This window comes from Neopsephotus bourkii, unplaced genomic scaffold (assembly GCF_033783945.1).
Source record: "Neopsephotus bourkii isolate Nb327-2 ecotype Australia unplaced genomic scaffold, CSIRO-AGI_Nbou_v1 NB_795, whole genome shotgun sequence".
NCBI lineage: Eukaryota > Metazoa > Chordata > Aves > Psittaciformes > Psittacidae > Neopsephotus > Neopsephotus bourkii.
Window position 1 is genome coordinate 1,415,209 of NW_026901291.1, and position 21,362 is coordinate 1,436,570.

The 21,362-nt window shown below is 49.0% G+C and overlaps 2 protein-coding genes across 7 annotated transcripts in view; both read right to left on the bottom strand.

Moving 5' to 3' along the window:
• Positions 1-718: 718 nt before the first annotated feature.
• Positions 719-4,960, bottom strand: PUS1 (pseudouridine synthase 1). Its single transcript, XM_061355351.1, has 5 exons — positions 4,865-4,960; positions 4,358-4,582; positions 2,774-2,911; positions 1,964-2,066; positions 719-1,701 (listed from the first exon to the last, which is right to left on the bottom strand). Exons 1-5 carry the CDS (start codon positions 4,958-4,960, stop codon positions 842-844), a joined length of 1,422 nt encoding a protein of 473 aa, XP_061211335.1. The 3' UTR covers positions 719-841.
• Positions 4,961-9,314: 4,354 nt separating this feature from the next.
• Positions 9,315-21,362, bottom strand: part of ULK1 (unc-51 like autophagy activating kinase 1) — an 80,530-nt gene continuing 68,482 nt past the window's right edge. For all 6 annotated transcript variants that reach the window (XM_061355356.1, XM_061355353.1, XM_061355354.1 and 3 more), the window contains 6 exons: positions 19,603-19,790; positions 16,772-16,950; positions 16,541-16,659; positions 14,464-14,621; positions 14,168-14,303; positions 9,315-12,327 (listed from right to left, as the gene is read on the bottom strand). In XM_061355356.1, coding sequence (XP_061211340.1) covers positions 12,272-12,327; positions 14,168-14,303; positions 14,464-14,621; positions 16,541-16,659; positions 16,772-16,950; positions 19,603-19,790 — 836 coding nt within the window. In that variant the 3' untranslated portion in view covers positions 9,315-12,271. The remainder of the gene's footprint in view (positions 12,328-14,167; positions 14,304-14,463; positions 14,622-16,540; positions 16,660-16,771; positions 16,951-19,602; positions 19,791-21,362) is intronic.

The window sequence follows — 21,362 nt, forward strand, 5'->3', positions numbered from 1 at the left end:
ATTAAGGACTCCATTAACTGAAGAAAGGCCATTACTTTCTTCTGAGTTGCACTATACAGACATTTTACTCCTGCCCATTATTTGTCCTTCAAGGATTTGCCAGTCCTCTGGCCAACAAAATATGGATTACATACAGAACTGTGAAGTATTTTTAGGTCATCAAGTCCAACCCCACACTCAAGCAGGGCTTGCTTTAAAATTAGATCAGATTGGACAAGTCCTTTGTCAACTAAGCACTGTCGTATTTTAAGTCACTCCAGTAGCTGTCAATTTAAAGCAATACTTAGAGCTTGACTCAAGATTCCTCATGTGGTTTTCAACCTGCTCCTAGCATGCCCCAAACATCTTTCCAGTCTTTTTTTTGTGAGACTATTCTACATCTCAACCAGAAAAAAAACAAATATTCAACACCCCCCATACACTTAATTTGACATATTTTCATAATTAAAAAGATGTACTCTATACTTTTATTTTATTGCAACTTCCAGCTGACATCAGTCCCTGTTGTCCCATTTTACTCAGTACTTGTTCTGATGACCCATTTTGAACTCATGGCAGATTTACCTGGAAAACCTGGTCCTAAATTTCCCACTGGTTCCAAACCTTACTGAGTGAATGGGGCATTACACAAAGTGAGAATCAGCCCCACATCAGAGAATACAAAAAGCCAGCAGATATTTGAAGGGAAACAGTCAAACAGTTTCACAAAGGTTGGTAATGTGCCTACAATTTCTGTTGCCAGTTCATGATTCTGCAAATTGGCCTGTGCTTTAGAGCATCCCTTCCTCCCTCCTTCAGCTGCTCCTTGCAAAACCCTGCACAAAGTAACACTTTGTATAGTTCATTCCACTATCATCAAGTGCACAAAGACAGAGAAGATAACACACACTTCATACTCCAGATGACTGTCATCTTCCATGGCATATGCATGGAAAACAAAAATGTTGCTAAGAGCCATTTCAACTTGACAGCTTCCATTTGCTAAAATAATGGCTTCAATCATTACCTTTGAGGTTTTGTTAGCTTGCATCCCAACAGCAGAAGAGTTGAAGTCATGAATGGAGAGGGTGTTTAGCCAGTTTGCCATGGATTTCTCCTCCCTTTCTGTGTTGATAATGGTAGGATAGATATACTGCTCTTTGAAAACAGCAATCTTCTCCTCCTCCTCTGTCCACTCCAGGGGCTCATGCAGCCCATCATTTCCAAACCGTCTGTTGTATTTTTCGAAGTGTACTCTTTCCAAGACCAACCCAAGTCCTGGGGCTTTGGGGACATCAACTTTCTCCTCTCCCCAGCTGCGCTCAATGATAGACTCCGCAGCATAACCTTTCACAATAGCTATCACCAGCCCAATCATCTTCCTTATCTGGTGCATCATGAAACTCTGGCCTTTCACTTTGATCACTGCAAATTCTACGTTTTCCCTCACAAATGGCTCCCCACAGTACATCTCCATTATGTATCGCTTCGCACTGGGGTCCCTGGGTCCCTTCTGAGATGTGAAGTTGTGGAAGTTGTGTGTTCCTTTGTAGCACGCAAGCAGTTTATTTACTCTTTCAAGGGTCTCCTTGTCCAGTCGATAAACCTCTTCTTGCACATCATGGTCTTTATGGGCAAAGGCAAACGTTGGCAGCATGTAGGAGTAGGTTCTGGCATCACACTTGTTCTTGGAGTTGAATCCCCCAGTGACTCTCTTCAGACCTTGTTTTAAAAGTGACATTAGGTTTTTGAATCAGTAGGTGACAACCTGATTGTCATCTTGTTCCTACCAACAAGAATATTTTTTTAAATGAGATACAATCAAAAGATAATTTATTTTATAGGGCCCTAATTTCAAGCTTACAGAAACATACGTATCTACGTTAAAACTAAACTGCTTGTAAGTTATCATAGTAAGTGAGAGACCTTCTGCAGGAGAGCTCCTCTTTGAAAACATTTTATCTGGCCGTTGCAGTATCCTTACCCAGAATTCTGATGTGAGAAGGAAGATGGTTATTGATCTTTTGTAAGATGTCATCTATTAGCCTGACCTTTAGTGACACAATCTGTCCAGCTGCAGATACACCCTGTAAAAACCATAAAACACAAAACTACATCAATTATGTGCCTTGGAACCTCTGGGATAGCACTTGCAGAACTGAAATAGCTGAAGAACAAGTTTATTGCTTTTCCTGACTGGTCATTTCAGGCTGAAGCAAGGCAAAGGCAAGGCCACAGGCAGAAATCCAAGTCACCACTCCTGGAAGACCTGCTGGTGCTGTACAGACATACCACACCTCAGTAACCTTAGCAGAACGTTGCACTCCGCTCCATGACATCTCACTGTATTTGACTGCTCTTATATTAAGTGGCAACTGAAAAATCACTTACACATAAGATCAGCTCTGAACTCCAGTTCAGACTTCAGGACCTCACTGTGGCAGGCTTAAAAAAGAACCAAGATGCAGCTACTCTCAAGCACCACATCAACCAGACAACAGCAACAATGAGGAGCTGCAGCAGCAGGTTGAGAGGCTGAAGCAGCTGAATGTGCAAACACAAAGCTTCAGTACAAAGCACCAGTTTTACAAACACCATCTAATCAATAACGTGCTCTTTCTAAATACTTGCTTGTACTTGAGTTTAGCAGTGGATGAAAGCAGAATTTTCAAGCAACAGTCACTGTGAATAGTATTTGCTATTGGATCTTACTCTAGACAATACTTTGCCAGTCAACCCCAGTAGCACTGGTGGAAGTACACCAGTTTGAGAGCACAGGTCCTAACCAACATACCTTGTCTGTTCGAGCACACCGCTGAAAAGACATTTTCTTCATGTCTTCCCCATGGTTTTCCGGGATGCAGCCTGACTGAACAAGGGCAGATACTAAGTCATCTTCAATCGTCTTGAACTGTGAAGATCCCACATTTCTCTAGAGAAAAAGAAGAAATAGAACAAGCAGTAATAACTGGATAACTGAAAAGCTTTGTTAATTGAACACTGTTGTAAATTCTTTGAAAGGCTTCCCTTCAGTCCTAAAAACACTGCCATTCTCTAACAAAGCATTAGCTTACAAGAGAGTATTAATACTTAGCAGAGAGTGTTACTTAATAACCTTACCAGAGAGTGTTAATAAAACTTCTACATCCTGATTTACCTTCTACTGTTATTGCAAGTGAAGGATCCTTTCTAATTTCATTGTGCAATGCTTCTGCAGCATTTTAATGATTCCTTCAATTGCTTGAAAGGGCACTAATGAAAAAGTTAATATTATTTTAGTTAACACTAATTGCGAGTTAACAGCTGCTGCTCCCAACCTATTCTCTGCCAATTCTACTTGTAGAAATCGGGTTGGGTTCTGTTGCTCAGTTCACCTGAGCTGTTGTGCCGACTATGGTATTCTCCAGTGACTTCTGCATTCACTCACAGATGAGCAACAGATGCACAACTCCACTGGTGTGTAAGGCTGCAAAGCACACCTTGACACATACCATTCAATTAGCAGTAAAGTTAATAGGCACTTACACGGATGTGCCCATAAGCATAAGGCTTACTGCTGTTGCACAGATCTATGTTGTTGCATAAGCATGAAAGACTCCATTTCCCGTCTGTGTGCATCTTATCAATTATCCTGTGGAGCTTTTAAAGTACTCCGCAACTGCGTGTGGAGCCTGCAGTGCACGGAGAGGAGCAGCAGATGGAGCAACATCATCTTTTTGCCGCCAGTACTGTGTGCCACAAGACCATCCCTGCAGGGCAGGCCTGGTGCTGGGGCTGTAACGAAGCAACATCCCTTTCATTCCACATGCAAACACAGATGTCTTGCAACAGCCTTCCTGTTTCTAAACTGCTACAAGCCACACCATTAGAGTGCATCAGAGAAGAGCCAATTTCAGATGTTTTCAAGTACAGATAATCTTCGTGAAAGTACAAGAAACGGCAACACAGATGCAAATTTAACTCTATTACATTGCTCAGGCCTCCAAAATGTGCACATGAGACAACCTGAGGTCTGACCTAGAAGAAATTTAACCCAACTGCTTTGAAATACAAAGCTTTAAGCAGAAGCTTTGGAGCACTGGTCAGAAGAGGATCATTAGACAGTGCTGGGGTTTGACATAACAGTGCTTTCAGTCTCCTCAAGAGCCTTCTCTGCAGCAGTTTTTGAGAGATTTCTGCTGATGCTCTAAAGGCTGACTACTCTGAGCTGTAACAGTCTTTTTTCATACAAGCTCCTACCAAGACATTTGAACCCAGACACGCACTGCTCCTGCCCCAGCTTCTCAAGCTACAGCTACTTCCCTACTTGTGACTAGTTTTAGACCTAACAGACTTTTCAAAACTGAAGCAGATCATGTCACTTTGTCAAACCACATACCTGCATCCCATGGTAGCCTTTCCCTGAGTATGCCATCAGCAAGACAATCTTCCTTTTGGGTAACCTTTTATTCTGATCCTCCCCATCTTCCTCATCCGCATCTCTCTTCAACCTTTTATTCTGATGCCCGTTTTCTTCTATCCTCTCCACTACCTCACTGCTGCTGTTCAGCCTCTTCGGCTGGCTGGCAACCGCTGCTCTCAGATCCTCAGCCATCATCAGAACCTGCAAGAGACACAGTAGCAGAGGGGAGTCAGCAAGAAACAGCTGGCAGCTCCATCCCCCGACGCAGCAGAACGGGACGCAGGGCTCGAAAAGAAGCCGGAGGCAAGAGGGGCACTCGCTGCCCTCTCCCCTCAGGCCGCCACCACCCCATGAATGAGGAAGGGGCTGAGCCGGCGCTGCCCGCATGCCGAGAACACCAGCGGGGCCACAAAGGCCCGAGCCGAGGCGGCTCCCCCGCTGCCCACCCGCCCTCTCCCCGGTGGCTGAGGGCCCGGTACGCACGCAGCGCAGCTGGCGGCAGGGCCCTCCACACGCCGCGCTGCCCGGGGCCGAGAGGCCGCAGCTCAGAGCCGTCAGCCCCCAGCGCAGCCGCAGCATGGCCACGGGCGGAACAAACCGCGGCCTCAACCCCGGCCTCGGCCCCAGCTGCGGGCTTCCAGCCGCCGAAGCCGCCACTTACAGGCCGCCGCGGAGCGACTCCACTGCGCAGGCGCGGCGTCAGAGGCCCGCGTGGAGTTACGGCGGCCGCGCAGGGACACGGGGTCGCGGCCCGGGCCGGTTCTCGGTCTTTGGGCCGGTCTCTGTCGTTGCTCTGAGCTTGAGCCACGGCGCTGCGGTGACCATCACCGGTACAAGCGCACCGGCCCGCTCCCCTTGCACAAACCAGCCCTGCCGGCAGCACAGGGACGGGCAATGCACACAGCCCTGTCCTCGCCCTTCCCCACACAGCCGGTGTCTGCATCCAGCACAGGCACCCACGGTTTCGCTGTCGCACCGGGATGAGGTTTCCAACCAGGCCAAGCTATCAAACACTTGGCTGTCATTTGCGCCCGCAAGGGGAAGGGTGCTGCACGTCCCTTTGAACCCACACCTCCGAGTTGCTCCAGCTGCGGGATGGGGCGGGGGGGAAGCCGGTCCCGGCTGCACCGGGACAGAGGTGGTAACAGACGGCCTGTCACAGCACTGCGCCAGGGGGAGCGGGAACGCACGTTCCGGTTGCTCCAGCCAGGGCGGCTGCGGCGCTGCCTCATTTCCTTAGGAAGTGAAGGCTGTGCTGACCCCCTCTGTCCATTCACCAGCACCACTGCCTCCTGCTCCCTCCCCGCCGTGATTCCTGGCTGCTTTCCCCATCTGAGGCAGGGAAGGAGGCCCCAGCTGGAGTGGAAGAACAGTGGTGGGCCAGGAGAAGGACTCGCGTGGATATCCTATGGGGGGAAAAGCTTTGGTATCCCAGCCCCTTATGTATTCCAGGAGCAGCAAAGGGGCTTCAAAACAGGCACCGCCAGCTCTGCTCTCAATGCTCCCCAGCACATACTGCCTCTTCCATCTTGATTTCCCTCTTCTGTCTTTAAACAGGCGGCTCCCGAGGGCAGGGAGGAATCAGAGGGAGCTGAGAGGGGCACCGCTCGGTCAGTGCTGTGGGAGGCAGCCCTGGAAGGCCGAGCAGTGTGGAGCAGAAGGGCCGATTGCAGACCCCTGTGTGGGGCCTGCGACGCCGGCAAACTGCCTTGGGTTTGATTTGCGATGCACAGCCAGAGTCTTCAGGAACCAAATGAACAGGGGGCTGCATTCCTCTCACACACATCGGGTTGGATTGAATTGGAATCGGTGCAAACAGCCCACAAAGTCCCCTGATGTTTATGTGAGGAGCAGAATGTTTCATACGTGTTTAATAGGACTGATAGAATTAAAGCACTTTAAATGGTACATCTGCTTGGCCATAAGTGAGAGCACTGCCATCAAGTTTACTCAGCAGTGAAATCAGCCTCGTAAAACCGTTCCGGGGAGCAGTGCATGGGGAGGCTCATGGACAATTACACCTTTGTGGAGCAGCTGGTCAGCACAGGGAGCCAGGCAGCTGCAGGAGAGGGGCAGAGACATGGTTTGGGGCATATTGCTTGTTTTTTCATAATGATATCTGTATCAGTGGTTTATAGTGGTTCAGCACAAACCATTCAGGGGTTCTCAGGGCAATTCCTTGCTCCATTCTCGCTCCCTCCCAGGGTCCCGCTGCTCCCTGCCCGGGGCAGGCCGGGCTGCAGAACCGGCCCCGGTGCGGGTGCGGGAGCCGGGGCAGAGCAGCCTGCAGGGGGGGCTCTGGCAGCGCCAACCGGAGGAGCCTCTGCTCGCGTCTCATCTCCACCGCCCTCTGCCAGGTTCAAGCCATTCCCCTTGTCCTGTCCCTACAGGCCCTTGTCCCAAGCCCCTCTCCAGGTTTCCTGCAGCCCCTTTAGGTATTGGAGCTGCTCTAAGGTCTCCCTTTAAGGAGCCTTCTCTTCTCCAGGCTGAACCAGCCTAATGCAGAAACCTGGGTTTGACATCATTTGCCTAAGCTCATTCTTAGAAGCACACTATTTAATGTGTTCTGGAAGCACTCAGATCCCATGCCAGGCTTCAGCTCCCAGGAGGGGGGTGGTTCTGACTCTATTGTCCCTAAAATGCTGGGTTTAGAACAGGAAGGTCCCAGGGGGGTTTGCATCCCTGCACTACGTGTCATTCCTCATCTAGGGAATGGCACCCAGCACCAGCACTACATTTACGGGAATACATCCAAACAAACCCAACCGCTAGGGTTTGTCTGGAGAGCACTGGCTCCTGCCCTGCAGAGCTAAGGCAAGTGCATGGTCCCCCTGGCACACACAGCCTGTTCCCTCCCTCAGCACCACCCCGCTCAGGTGAGCACATGGGAGCTGTAACCAGGCACAACACAAGTGAAGAGCTAAAACACTCCATGAAGGAGTCAACTCCTCACAAAGCTTTAAAAGAGCTTTAAAGCTTGGTCTTTATATCTTGGTGCAACATCACCCCCCCGTTTCTGCTTCCTTGATGTCACCAAGTCGCCTCTGATCTCTCAGAGTTGAATGAGCATGTTTTTGCTGACGTACTTACCAACAACTAAATATAAAACGTGGGAGTGAAGCCAAATGCCCTGGAAGAATGGCTTGGGTTTGTTTTCTCCTTCAAACAACAGCAGTGAAACGTCACAGTAGTCATCTAGAAGGTTGTGCAATGTTCACTGGTGCTGTGAACTGCCCAGGCCCCGTGGTTTAGTGCTGTTAGAAGGGGCTGTTTGTCCCTGTTGTTTAAGTCTCTCCAGCCAGCACTTTCCCCAGGTTCAAAGGCTTTGCTACCTGTGAAAGAGTCCTACGGATTCAGCAGAGCACTCTATTTACACAGGCGTGTGACACGCAGTGATTTAGCTTTCATTTGGCTATAGGTTTTCCACCTGGACCCTTAAACTTCTTCACAGGCAGCTTCAAAACAAACTTCCTCCTTTACCCTCACGATTAGAAATTGTATATATACATATACACACATATATTTATACACATATATATATATATATATGTATGCACACACATATTCTTTACCCCATGCCCAGGGAACAAACACACACAAGGTTTTACACACAAAAGGGGGTTTTACGTGTTAAATCCCCCCACATAACACCAACCCCCCCCGAGATCCAAGCACGCTGAGCTGCCAGGCGTGGAGCAGCACTGCAGGGAAAAGGAATCCCTGCCCATGAGTCAGCGCTAACGTCAAGTGACCAGAGCCTGGCGCTTCCAGGCAGGATCACTCTCACGGAGCGAACACGCCGTGTCCAGTTCCCTGCGGTGGGAAAGGCAGGGGCAGGAAACGGGAGTTATAAATAGGGAGAGCAAGAGAAAACAATTCCAGCTCATGGTACATCAGGATTTTGAAATCAAGTCTTTTCTTGCCAAAAGACAATAGAGGGCAGTGGCGGTACAGGGCGGTGCGGAGTCACCCGTACAGGGATCTCCAGGGATGCTCATGGCCAACAACACGCACAGCCCAGCAAGAGTTCTGGGAAACGTTTGGTGGCATTGTGATATTTGGCTCCTGAAAGCTTACACCTTTGTGGCCAAAGTTTTGCTCAATGGGAGGACTGGTTTATTCAGGATGGTTTTCACATCCCAGGGCAGAGCTTAGCTCTCCATCATAAAGCCTTCCATGCAGAGCAGGGACTACAACTGCCTGTCTGGCACCTGAAGACAAGACTGATGCTCCCAGCATCCTCACGGCACTTTCTGCCACGTCCAGTGACTTTTTGCAAAGCTCCATGGGCACAAGGAAGCCAACCCATTGTGTTCAAATGTCAGACTGCAACGAGTGCACACATGGCAGGAAAATACTTAATTAAAAATACCTAAAAATACCCAAATCTTACCACTATGCTCACACTTCATCTTGAAGTACCTCCTGCTGTACAGCAACAAGCTGCCTGGCTCTAGTGACTGAAAAACACTAGGGTTTAAAATAATGCATTGAAACACCACCACGAACCTACACTGTCCCTACAGACACCCCTGCCCCAGTGTGCTTCATGCTGGAGTGCCAACTAATAAATGACTCCAACTTGTAAATACTGAAACAGGGGATGATATTTAAGCATCTGCCTGGATGGAAAGGGATCTGCTGCCAACTCATGACAGAGTTTCTAACCATAGCAGAAGAGTATGTCCAGGTAAGAAGGATGGATGATGAACAGTGACTACAGCACCCATCTAGAAACTGGCTTAATGGTTCCCAGGTTCAAAGGATTCACATGTGGCTTTAGGCAAGGGAGCTTTTCTGATCTTCATCCTCTGTGGAAAGGAGATAACAGCACTTTTCCACCTGAAAGGCAAAGCTGGTAGCACCAAACACACGAAACCCCTCACTCAGCCACTGCCCTGAGTGGGGTCATGAAGCACTGCCAACAGAGCACTAACAATTTCAAATCAGTTTTATTTTCTTAAATTGGTGTTGTACAATTTAAAGCCAAAAAAAAAAAAGTCACACAAAACACAAATAAAAAACGTTGACAAAGTCTCAAGCATTGCTGAGAAAGAACATCACCACCATCCGCTCTCACAGACCTGAAGGGACTGAGGTTTCTTGAGATCTATTGAAGACGCCAGACAGAACCGCTGCAACAGGAAGGAAGCCAGGACACCAGCGGGTGGACTACACTAGCAACTTCACAGGGAGGGGCTGCTTTGGGGCTGGTTTCTTGCTTTTTTCTCTTTTTTGGTTGTTTTTTTTTTTTTTTTGCATACCTTGTCTACAAAGCAATAAATATTCACCAAAAAAAGTTGGTTTCACGCTCCATGCAATTAGATAAAAAAGAAAGTCACCAAAGTGATGGCAAAATAAATCACCTGTCTCATTTTTCTTCTTCGCCCCCCCCCCCCCCCCCCAGTTTTCAGGGTGGTTTTTTATGTGTTTTCTTGTTTTTGTTGGGGTTTTTTCAAGCACAGTGGCTAAGTTTCAAGTATTGAGAGAAAACCTATATATACACGTCTGTGTTTGCGTGTGTATCTATACACATACACGCACACACACACCTCCTCGTATGTATATACACAAACACGTACATTTATACCGGCTGTAGGTCTGTAAACCACACTTTTTCGGAGCAATATACACTTGTGTACATTGGATGTGGACGACTTGGATACATTCAAGTAATGAAGCAGGGCTGGAAGGTTAGTGCTGAGCTCGCCATGCACAGGGACCATCCTACCTGCATGTCCCGGGCTGGAGGCTGTCGGTGCGTGCTGGGAGGGCTCAGGGTGTCTATTGCAGAGTCAGTCCTGGCTTAGTGCTCCCGTGCCACCTCCCGCAGCATAGCCCTTTGCAGCGCTGGCAACAGCCTTTGGGCAGCAGTCTGGGGCTCCTCAGGGCTCCCATCCACAGGCTGGGCCTTGGCTGGTTGGGGCTGTATCCTTCTCTTCTCTTTGTCCCAGGCACAAGCACAATGGCCACAGAAGCAGCAGGCTGCGAGTGCAGGATGTAACAGCGGCCCAACACTGAAGCATTTGTGAAAGCTACACTTAAACGTCCCTGTTTGGGGCAACTGGGAGTATCTTTGAATTCATTTATTGGTGTTTCAACAGCCACGCTGCCAAAGATGATGCCAGCTCCAAAGTCAATCGAGTTGCTCCTGAAACCCTTTGTAAAGTATCCCACTGAACGTGCCAGTATTGAGAGGAAAAAAAGCGACGAGGACTTAACCACCATGTGCAAAATACGTTGAGATCCCCAAAGAACAAAGCCTGAGGTTTTGAGTTGCTTTCAAAGATCCTTTTCTGCCCAGCGCTAACAGAATACTGCCACGACTGATAAATCAAGACACACACATGCACACGCAGACGGAAAGGCAGCCAGCTCTCCTCTCACACATGCTCACAGCATCCGAAGCCTCAACCAGAGCCACTCGCACCCGCAGTCTCATTTGGCTACAGAGTCTCCTTAGAAGAAATGCTGAACATAAAACTGAACACTATGAGATTTCTTTATAAAAAACACAAAGCAGCAAATAAAACTTAAAAAAAAAAAAAAGGGTTTCCAATTGTGTGTGGGATCTGAACGCCTGTTCTTGAGCTCTTTAAAAAGCTTGATACTGACTGTCCTTAAAAGAACATTTAAATAACAAAACAAACCTTGGTACTGCAAGTCAGCTTTGCCTGCTGTGGAGGAGAAACAGCACAGACTCTGCAGTGCTTTCTGCCTCACACTCACAAGATACAGTACAGTTAAATACGTACAGTTACACACAAACCAGACCTATATCAATATATATTCACCCAGAGGAATACATATTAATATACGCACACACGTAGTGCAATAAAACAACCAGGAAGCAAGGAAAAGGAATAAAAAGAACAGCATTCCTAACAGTCGTGATGTTCCTGGGTTGTTGTGTGATGCAAAGTCAACTCCTCAAAGTTCCCATAGTGAGTAAAGTGCTCCTTTGATTCACAAAGCTAGTGTTTTCAGGTTGGGGTGGGGTGAGGGCTCCAGGACAGGGGTTATCAAGCTGAAAGCAGGACAGCGCTAGTGCTTCCTCCTGGTAGATACCTACTGAACAGCCACGAGTCCTTCATGTGGATCCCGCTGAGCTTGGGGACCAAGCGAGGAACGGATTCATTTTGGCTTCTTACCAACACAGGAGCATTAATACTTTGTCATCCTCCTGTTCCCTGTGCAGTCTCTCTCCCTGCATGGTTTGCCCACACGGGAGACACAGCCTGCCCCAGCGCAGAGCATCCTCTGCCTCGCTCAGCAAGTCTGTCGAGGTGGGAGCTGCTTCAGCAGCACTCAGGCAACAGCGAGCTGCCTCCCTCCTCTCTGCCATTCAGTAAGCACTCCAAGGCGGCATAAACACGTGTGAGAAGGGACAGTGGAGGGAAAGGAGGGGAGCCTCAGGGTGCCAGGAAGCCTGAAGATGCCTGGCTCTCAGCTGGGTAGGGGGAAGTACACAAACTGGCCTTGATTTCTGAATGACGCCCTCCAACGTTAACTGAAGCCAGCAGTTTCAGCACATCCATCGCCTGCAATGGACACAGCACTGGAATACCCTGTTCTTAAGCAAGAGGGATAGGCAGCAGTCTTATCCTTCAAAGTGCTGGGAAGAAGCAGATTTCCATCCTTCAACCCCTCTGGCAACGAGGGAAACCTTTCCACGTCGGCTACACCTTTGCCCAGGCCTTTGGGCAGGGGAGTATTTGTGCTTGCTGCAGTCACACATCCCCACAAAGGGATCCGAGTCCGTGGAACAACTTCCCAAAGCTGAGCAGTTCATCCTCCAGGGCTCCTGCTGCCAGAATCGCTTCCCACCGCAGCAGCAGGACACTGGAACCAAAGCCATCAGCTGGGGCGTGAGGAACAGCAACGGTGACATCAGGCACAGAACCCCGACAGCAGCGCCGACAGCCTGCGCTCGATGCACAGCTTACCTGGGACACAAAACAACACCGCAAGCAATCAGCCTCTCGTCTCCCTGGTAATATAAAGACAACCAAACCATGCTGGAGACTGGGAGGAAAAGGCAGAACTCCATCAGATCAAAGCAGCCCTTTGAGAATCATTACCAGGCACTGCTTTAGACTAGGTGAGGACCTGACCACAACCACCACGCTGGGAAGGGACAGGTCAAAGGGCTGAATAATCAGAGATGCAGCAATGAAAGCCTGTTCTGACAGAGGTATCAAGATGTTACAAAGAACCACCGGCTGCCGGGAACAATTCAGTCACTTCTAGTTATTGGAGTGGCTTTTGCCAACAGGCAGGGTGACTCAAGGTCTGCAACGCCATTTGTCATGGCTTACAACTGGGAGGCTGACACAGCCCAGCACGGTCAGTGCCAGATTGTCTGAGCCCAAAACTCTCTCAGAAGCGCAGTGTTTGGTGGAATCGATTCCTCTCACAGGAAGACCTGCTGTTATTTCTAGGTTCATTGTTTTACTTTTCAGAATGAAGTTATCATATATCTGAGATCTAAAATCAAATGCATACCCACTACAGCCTAACAGAGAACAGCTCAATTGGGAAGCTGGAACAGAGGGTAAGGCAGGGAATACCAGGATATCACTTGAGAAAATAAATCTATTAGATGCATTAGCTGTATCTCTGGACAAAAGATGTGATTTAGGTTTGGTAAGAAACAGTACAACAGACACTGCTTAGTATTCCCTATTCACTGAGCCCTCAGGTACCACACATGACCTGCCGATCTCCCTTTGCTCTCCTTCAGTGAGCTTCACCTCAGCTCTGATTGCTGGTGATAATTAACTGACTGATTGCTTCTGAGACAGAAACCTCTCCTCTCATTACCCATCCGTGAGCTCTGCCTGCATGGATGGCTGGAGCAGCCTGGCAGCACGCTGGATCCTAGCCCATGGAAGACAGCAGGAAGCCAGCAATGGGGAGAGGCAATGCTTTGCCAGCTGCAGCCATTCCCTTCAGCCATGCTGATGCCTTGGCATGGCTGCAGATGGGCTGGTTTGGCTGTGGAGAAGTCAAGCTGCTCCGACAGACAAGAGCTACTCCCCATCCCCTCCCACAGAGAGGGACAACAGCAATGATTAACCCCAGCTGTAAGGGCAGGGAAAGTGTGCTCTGAGCAAGCAAGGTCAGTGCTTTCCACTCCACACAGTGCAGAGCCTGCAGCAGCACAGTAACGCCCTTCCTGACAAAGGGACAGCACGAGGGAGGTGACAGCCCAGAGCAGCAGACAGAGGGATCCATCTGCCCCTGGGAGACGAAGCCAAACAACAGCAAGCAGGGAAGAGTTCAGCTTTCACTGCTAGAGCGAGCACTTGATGAGGGAAGTATTTGTCTGCTGCCTTCTCAGGCAGGCCAGGGGCTGGGACCCAGACTGGGGAGCAGCCCTGTTTCAGGAGGAGCCCTTGCTGTGATTAGCCATCACTGCCCCCAGCTGCTGCAGTTTCACGTTCAAGTGCTCTGTGCAGTCAGAGGGATGGCTCCTGCTGGAAACCAAACCCAGGCCCTTGCTGTTGCCAAACCACTTCCTTCAGCGAGTTTCTTCACACATCAAAAGCTCCAGCAAAGCCCTGGCAATTGCTCTGCATGGGAAACTCAAAGTATGGCTCAGATCTGGGACCTGCATTTCTAACAGTTTTCCCACTGGGAAAGCAGGAGGCCAGGCTGGAGCAGCTGTAACAAACCAAGAGATCTCTGCTATGTCCTCCAAGATACAGCTAAAGAAATTTCTCATCCGTGCAGCTAAAACCCCATTTTGTAGTGGGATTAAAAAAGAAGTCACTGAACACTCACATTTATTGATGTTTTCTATGTCGCCCTGTTCAGTGATGATGTTCAGGAGCCCCTCCATGAGCAGCAGAGCCTTGTGGTACCTCTGTGCACAGTCCTCTCTGTGGTGGAACATCTCATCCAGGGCTGCAGACTGTACCTGCAGCAACAACCCCGTTCCAAGAGGTTACCCCCAGACCAGACCCAATGGCTCCTCAGCTGCCTGAGCAGAGGCTGCACACAGCACCATGAGCAGGAACCATCCCTGCCCAGCACTCGCTCTGTGCTAACCCTGTTCCCAGGCACTCTGTGGTTATTACCATTTGCACGGCATAGCTGAAGATGAGCTTCTCTGCAGTGATGCTGTTGATCCGATCCATGAGTTTCTGTTTGTCCAAGAAGAACCTCTGGAGTCTCATGTTGAGGCAGTGGCAGGATGAGACACTGGATTTGTAAAGCTCATTCAGCTTCTTCACAACTAGAATAAAGGAGGGAAATGCTTTAGGCAATACTCCTAGTCCTCCCTGTGCCTCCCAATCTCCATGTACAGGACCCCAGATAAGTAACTTCCAGACGACAGGGTTATGTTCAAAACAGAAGACTGGTAGGGAAGTACCTGCTGTACCAATAGGGTCTGGTCTTCCTCCTTTCCTCTGTCACCTTCCCCAGTTATAAGCCTGCATGTGGCAACACCTACACCTATGCCCAGTTCACCTGAGGCCAGGTCTGTTTCCTTCAGCCACCACAAGGCAGAGCAGTTTGCACAGTGCAAGATGTCTCATGCACCACCAGAAGCAACAGATGTGCCAGATACAAAGCTCCTGCTACCTGATGGGTGCTGACAAGCCCTGAAGAAGTACGTGACCAGTGTGTGGTAGCTGCTGGAGCTGCGTGTGGATGAGCAGCACTGACTAAGCAAGGGAATCTCTCTTGGGACTCTGCTGTCCCGGGAAGAAAGGACACTGATGCCTGTGAAAGGCCACCTCCTTTCCTGAACACAGCAGCTCATATGGGAAGGTTACAGGATAAAGAATCAGGAATCGAGGTTGACTCTGATTAAATACCAATCCAAATCAGCAAGTGATGCCCCAGCTTTGAGTCTCCTTAGCTGCATGGCATGGCCTACACAAAGTTATGGATACAAACTCCCACCAGCATCTGATGGGTATTAACTGCTGCGTGCACACTGAAAATCCCCACACTGAATCATTCACTCCTGGGGGAGGCAAATCAACACATATCATGAACCTGCCTCCCAGCTACGATGCAGAGGTGCAGCCTCACATGAGAGCCAGGCCCTGCAACCCAACCCAGCCTTGCCAGGCAGAGGTAAGACTGCAGAGAGGCAGAGAAGAGACCGCTGTGGGTACAGACCCTGCCTGGCACACACCACCCAAGGACATCCAGGGCAGTGTCCTGGTCGTGCTTCCCTGATTTTTCCACATACACGGGACACAAGTATCTTGAGAACCCTCTTGTCCTCACTGTGCCCTGATGAACCTAAAGGAAACAGATTTTGTGGTGAGAGAAACAAGACAGGACAGCCTTGCCCAATTTCCACACATGGGAGGACAAATTCCACTACAAATCTAGATGCTGCAATCTGCCCTGAAAGGAGTGATTTGGGTCATGCCAACATTCCTGTTAGCCTGAACTCGCGGAAGATGCGCAGCTAAACCTGTGTATCTTGCTCCACAGTGCCTGCCTGCTGCAAGGTCTGTGTGCTCACTGCTTTAACTGCTGTTATTTTACACCCCATCCCAAGGCAACACGAGTACTTTCAAAGACTGAGCCCCTGGGGAAGGTGGCTGGTGGGTCAAGTACTCCAACTGCTTCAGAAGGTTCCCTCAGTAATATTACAGTGGTAGTTTTAAAGCTGTTCTTTCTAATCACTGAATCACAGCCAGCTTGCATCACAAGCCAGCCAGTCAGATGCAGACATTAAGGCCATAACACTAACAAAGAAGTGACTCTGCCATTACCAGTACTGTACTTCCTGTGTTTTTGTTTCCCTTGAAAAATCACCACTGCCAGGACAGGTCTCCATCTGCCAGCTAAGCAGTTCCTAGGACACGCACTCTGTAATTAAGTTGGGCTTACTCAAGTACAAATAAGCACCTGCGATAGAGATGAACAAGGAATCAGATAAGATACATCCCCCTCTCACTGATTAGTGCTGAAGATTCTCACCAGGGCATGAGCAAGAGCTCTGGGACATGAAGTCAATGTGAAGAGAGGAACAATCTCTCAGTGTTAATAAAACCAGACCTGGCTGTACAAGGGGACAAGAAACAAGCCCTGGACATATGAGTGGGGGTTCACACTCACTCAATCCCCTCCACCATACTTTTAATACTTCCATTCCAGAGGAATCCTCTGTACTCAGCAGCCCCTTACCTTGCTTGACAGTGGAGGAGAGGCACAGCTTGCCAGCTTTGATCTGCTCTATGGCCATCTGAAGCCCTGAGGACAGAAGCTCTGCTACTTTCAGGTAGAGCACCAGCTGCTCTGCATAGCTGTAAAGAAAGCACAGCAGACGAAGGGACAGCAGTGAGTGACCTCAAGAACGCCTGCTATGGGATGAAGTGACAGAGGCTTGGAATCTGGGTACCTCTCCCTGGTCCTTACCTCCACTCCCGGCTGAGGAGGCTGATCTGGTCGGCCACCACGCTCTCCTGGAGCTGGTACTCAGCTGTCACGGAGCTGCTCATCTCGCTGGAGCTGCCTTTAAGGGCAGCAATTTCCATCACGTAGTGGACAAAGGCCAGGGTGAAGCGGAGGCTGCGCAGGATGTCAGTGTGCTCTTGCTGTTGAAGGGATGCCAAGGCAGGGGTTACAGAGGGAATGCTGGCACACCAGGGAGGGCTGCTCACCTAGAGCTGTGCCAGCAGCTCATCCCAGCTAACAGATACAACACCTGAGCCCCATAGCCCCCTAACACCTCTGCTTTGGGCAAGGACAGCCAGACTCAGCGCCTGCATGGCACCAGTTCCTCCTCCACAGGAAGGGCAGCAAGCAACAGCCCCAGGCCAGAAACTTCCAGGCAGCTCCCTGGAGAAGCTGGTGAGATGTGCTCTGAAATTACACGTCCCCTTCCCAAGGAGGATCTCAGCTCTGCGGGACTCCTTCAGAAGTCAGCCAGGAAGGGGGAGAGCTCACCTGCACCATGGGCCCAGCTCCAGTTCCCACCACAGTAACGCTGGTACAAAACTGAATGTGAGTGTGGATTTCATGAGTGACAATCTCCTGTGCTGCAGAAAACTGCAAACAAAGTGTGTGTCCCCCTGCAGCCCTCACTTAGCTTTGGTCTTTATATTCTCCCAGTTCAGCACAGTGAGTCTGGGTGAGGTCCTCTGAAGAAACAGCAAGGACAACCTTTTATCTGCAACTCCTGTCCAGCTAGTGAGGGCACAGAGCCTCTCACACTAAGTGCTATGTTCATGTCAAAGTAGCTTTTCTTCTGCTGTTGCAGATCAAAGGGGATTATCCCATTGCTGGGAAGCTGCGTTGCTTAAGTCACTGCAAGCATTTTTGGGAAGTGAAGTGTTTGTGGAAAAACTGTGTGCTTGTGGGTCTACAAAATGAACTGCTGCCTGGATCAGATGAAACACCACTCTTTGTACTCTCTAACCTGCTTGATCTTCACATCCTCAGTGGCTCAGTTCCCTCAAAGGGGGCTGGGTAAGGATGTTTCCTACATGAATTTATCAAACTCCCCCCAGTCCTCAAGTTCTGCAAGCTTTTGCTTTGCATTCACTGGCTCAGGCACTTGGCTGCTAGGGCAGCTTTGACTATCTGAATTATGAATCTCTCCTCCCACTGTCATGCTACCTGGACAGTCCAGTATGGTAAGGAAGTGTTATCTCCATCTTCCTCTATTTTCTTTAAAAGCAAAGGAGGAACCTGGAGATTAAGTAATGGCCAAGTCATACAGCAAGTTTGTGGCAGAGCAGGAAACTGCTGAGATCTTGCAGGCCTCAGCCTGGTATCTCTAACCAATGCACAATCCTTCCTCTCTGTTTATACAGTCAGCTTCTGTTACCTATCCCAGCATTTGTGGCCTCATTTGGCATCACAAGAGTCTTTCCTTCTGTAGCCATCTGTATTGTGTTTTTAAAACACTGCAACTAAAACCTCTAATTTGCCTTCTCTGCACCTAAAGAAACTTACAGAAGATGGACGAACCACTCACCTGAATACAACAGCTTTGCCCAAGATAAACAAGGATGCTCAGACAGTGAGATTTCAATGCCCTGAACGTATCAGCAGAAACCAGAAAGCCTGCCAGGTTTGCACTGTGGCCAACTCCACAGGGCACAAAGGGGTCTTGAAATACACTGTAAAGGTTTTGTGATATGCAAATGGATTCCTGTGCTCAGCAGGAACTATGACTGAACCCAAATGACTCATTACAGACAGAAGCTGAGTGCTGTTAACAAGATCAACTTGATACTTCCTTATGACACTTCAGTCCAGTGTCCACAGTGATGGCAGCCAGCAGGGGCCCATACTTCTGGGACCTCACACAGGTAGGATGCTCACTTAAACTCACTACTGTTGTGATCACACCAATGCTGAAAATCCTAGCCCTTTGGCTCTACAGGTAATTAAGCAAACGATGCAATTGAATGCATAATTAACAGCAACAAAAAAGATCTAACTAAAACCTGAAGTATAAGAGCAAACCCACATCCTTATGGATGCGTTTCTCCTCGGCTACCTAGGGGGTTTTAGCAACACCAGCAAAATGCAGGTACAAAGAGCCTTCCCCAGTCGCAGGCAGCCCAAGGAGGCATCACAAGTAGAGCTAAAAATGTGCCTGAGTCTTCCTCCCACCTCTGCTGCGAATGGGCAGCCTGACCTACATTTCAAATATATCTCAGCTACAAACGCATTTGCTTTGCTTCAGCTCGCAGAGAAGAGGAGCCTGGCAGCCTTTCAGCTCCACAATCTGATTCAGCTGTTCTAGTGCAGAACAGGGTGTCCCCCCATCCCCATCAGCAGCACAAGTGACAGGTTTACTCTAGTTCAGACTCTCTCAGCTGAGGCTGTATCACTGCCTGACTCCCCAGGTGCATGCAGGAGGCAGTGTATGATATACACTGAGCAACTCACCCTCTCAAGTCCACTATGTCATGCCTTTTATATGGGAAAAAGCCCAAATTAGCCGGGTTTTCTCCAGAAGCTGTTCATACAGGATGCACCAGATGTTTCCAACCTGCAATTTCAGCTTTGGAAATGGTGACTTTTAACCCTGGTCACGGATTAAACAACTTAGTAGCAGACTCAAAAGTCACCGTGCCAAACATGCCCTGGCTTTTCTGAGCACTTCACTGGCCTTACTGTCTTTGAAACCACTCAGCTCCACCTTGGGAAGCAAACCCCTTGGCTGTAAACATGGAGTTATCTGACCTCTGGATGTGCTTTACTCCTCCATCCTTGGCCTGGGATGTACCCACCTCCATGAGCGTCTCTTCGGGCAGCTCTGGTGCCTCAAATGTAACAGCCCCTTCCAGGTTGGCGGTGATGGGATCAGCAAAAGTGTACCGGAGACTTGAGGGGCCTTCTGCAGCATCCCCACCAGTTCCCAGTGCCAAGTGCCGGCCGGTGAATGAGCCTCCAGAACTGAGAGAGCTGGAAGACCCCACTGGGAAGAAAAACAGGCAAAGGGATTACTGAAAGTATGAACGGAGGTCAGCAGAGAGGACAGTGCTGTAGGACCATGGATCTGATAGGACCCAGCAACAGGTACTTTGGAGGAGGACGCAACAACTCTTGACGCAGAGCAACCACTCCCCAACCTAAGCTCCTTAGCGACTCGGGTAGACCAGCTTAGGAGCTCAAGCAGATTTAACACACCTTCCACACTGGCTGTTGGTTATGGGGACAATTCCTTCTCTTTTTACCCAAACCCTTTCTGAATCCTGCAGTGATTTCCTGAGCTGATTTTTATGGTACGCCACCACAGCCAAGTTCCCAGCCAAGGATCAGCATGGTTTGAACCCCGGCTCCCTATCACTGAACAAGCACCTCTCATAAGTGAGGGTTTTATTATGGTTTTAACACATCAACCCCTTAGATATAAACCAGGAGACCTTTCCATTACATGCTTCCCCCTCTTTACAAATAGGAGGCTGGGCAGAGAGCAAGTGACTTCAGCTGAGTCAGAACCCTAACCTCAGGATTCAGGACAACCAGTACGTATGGTGTCCATCAGACAATCCCCTCATCATCATCTTTTCCCCTTCTTGACCACTGAGTCCACCCTAGGAGCGCACTGCATATAAAAGATGGACACTTCAAAAGGAGTTTGTCTCAGCGTATTCATAATGCATTCACCACTCCAGAGGGTTTTATATCCACTGACACAGAGAGTTATGTTCTGTCTCACACAGGGATGCCAATACTAGCTATAATACTCTGCTAATTCTACCAAGGCAATATTCTCCACTGTCACTGATCCTTGGGAGGGAGATGTTTCCCTTCTACCCATGAATTTAATTTGCTGCCCTACCCTGCCTTCAGAAGGTTCAGCAATATAATAATGCGCAACTGATCTGCAGAGAGGCACAGTCTCCTCCCCTCCCTCTTGGCAGCTGTGCTTCAAAGCTAAGTGGATCATCAAAGCCTGGCAGAGCATTGCCAGATCTTTCAGAGGGAGGGAAGGACCAACAGCATCACATTCTGGATACCCTGTAATTCTGAGAGGCTGTTTGCAGAAGTCGTTCTGATGACTCATAAAAAGGCTCTGCCTTTATACCCATCAAGAGATCTTCTCATGGCTTGTCCAAGCACTCGAGGTGCAGAGTTTCAGCTTGCAAAGCTCTCCTTTTCACCATTAACTTTGTGCATTAACTATAACGTAAGGAGTTACTGCACAGACCTAATAAACGAAGTATCAAGCAGCATTGCTTTGACTGCCTTCATCTAATGCTGTGTATGTATTGTAGGTTCACTATTCAACAGCCATCTCTTTCAGGCATCCAATCTGAGATCTTGGCTGTTTGGCAGACCCTTAAGCATCTAAATATGAACCTGCTAAAAACTGGTGCTTGGATCTGCTTCCAAATTGCTATTAACCCCACAAAAGCAATACAGGAAGTCTGAATTCTCTATTCGTAACACTGCAGTAGCAGCTAGAGGCTGCAGCCAGGATAGTAACCCCATTGTGCTACAGGCCCATCAGACACTTCGGAAGAGTGTCTGCCCTACAGAGCTT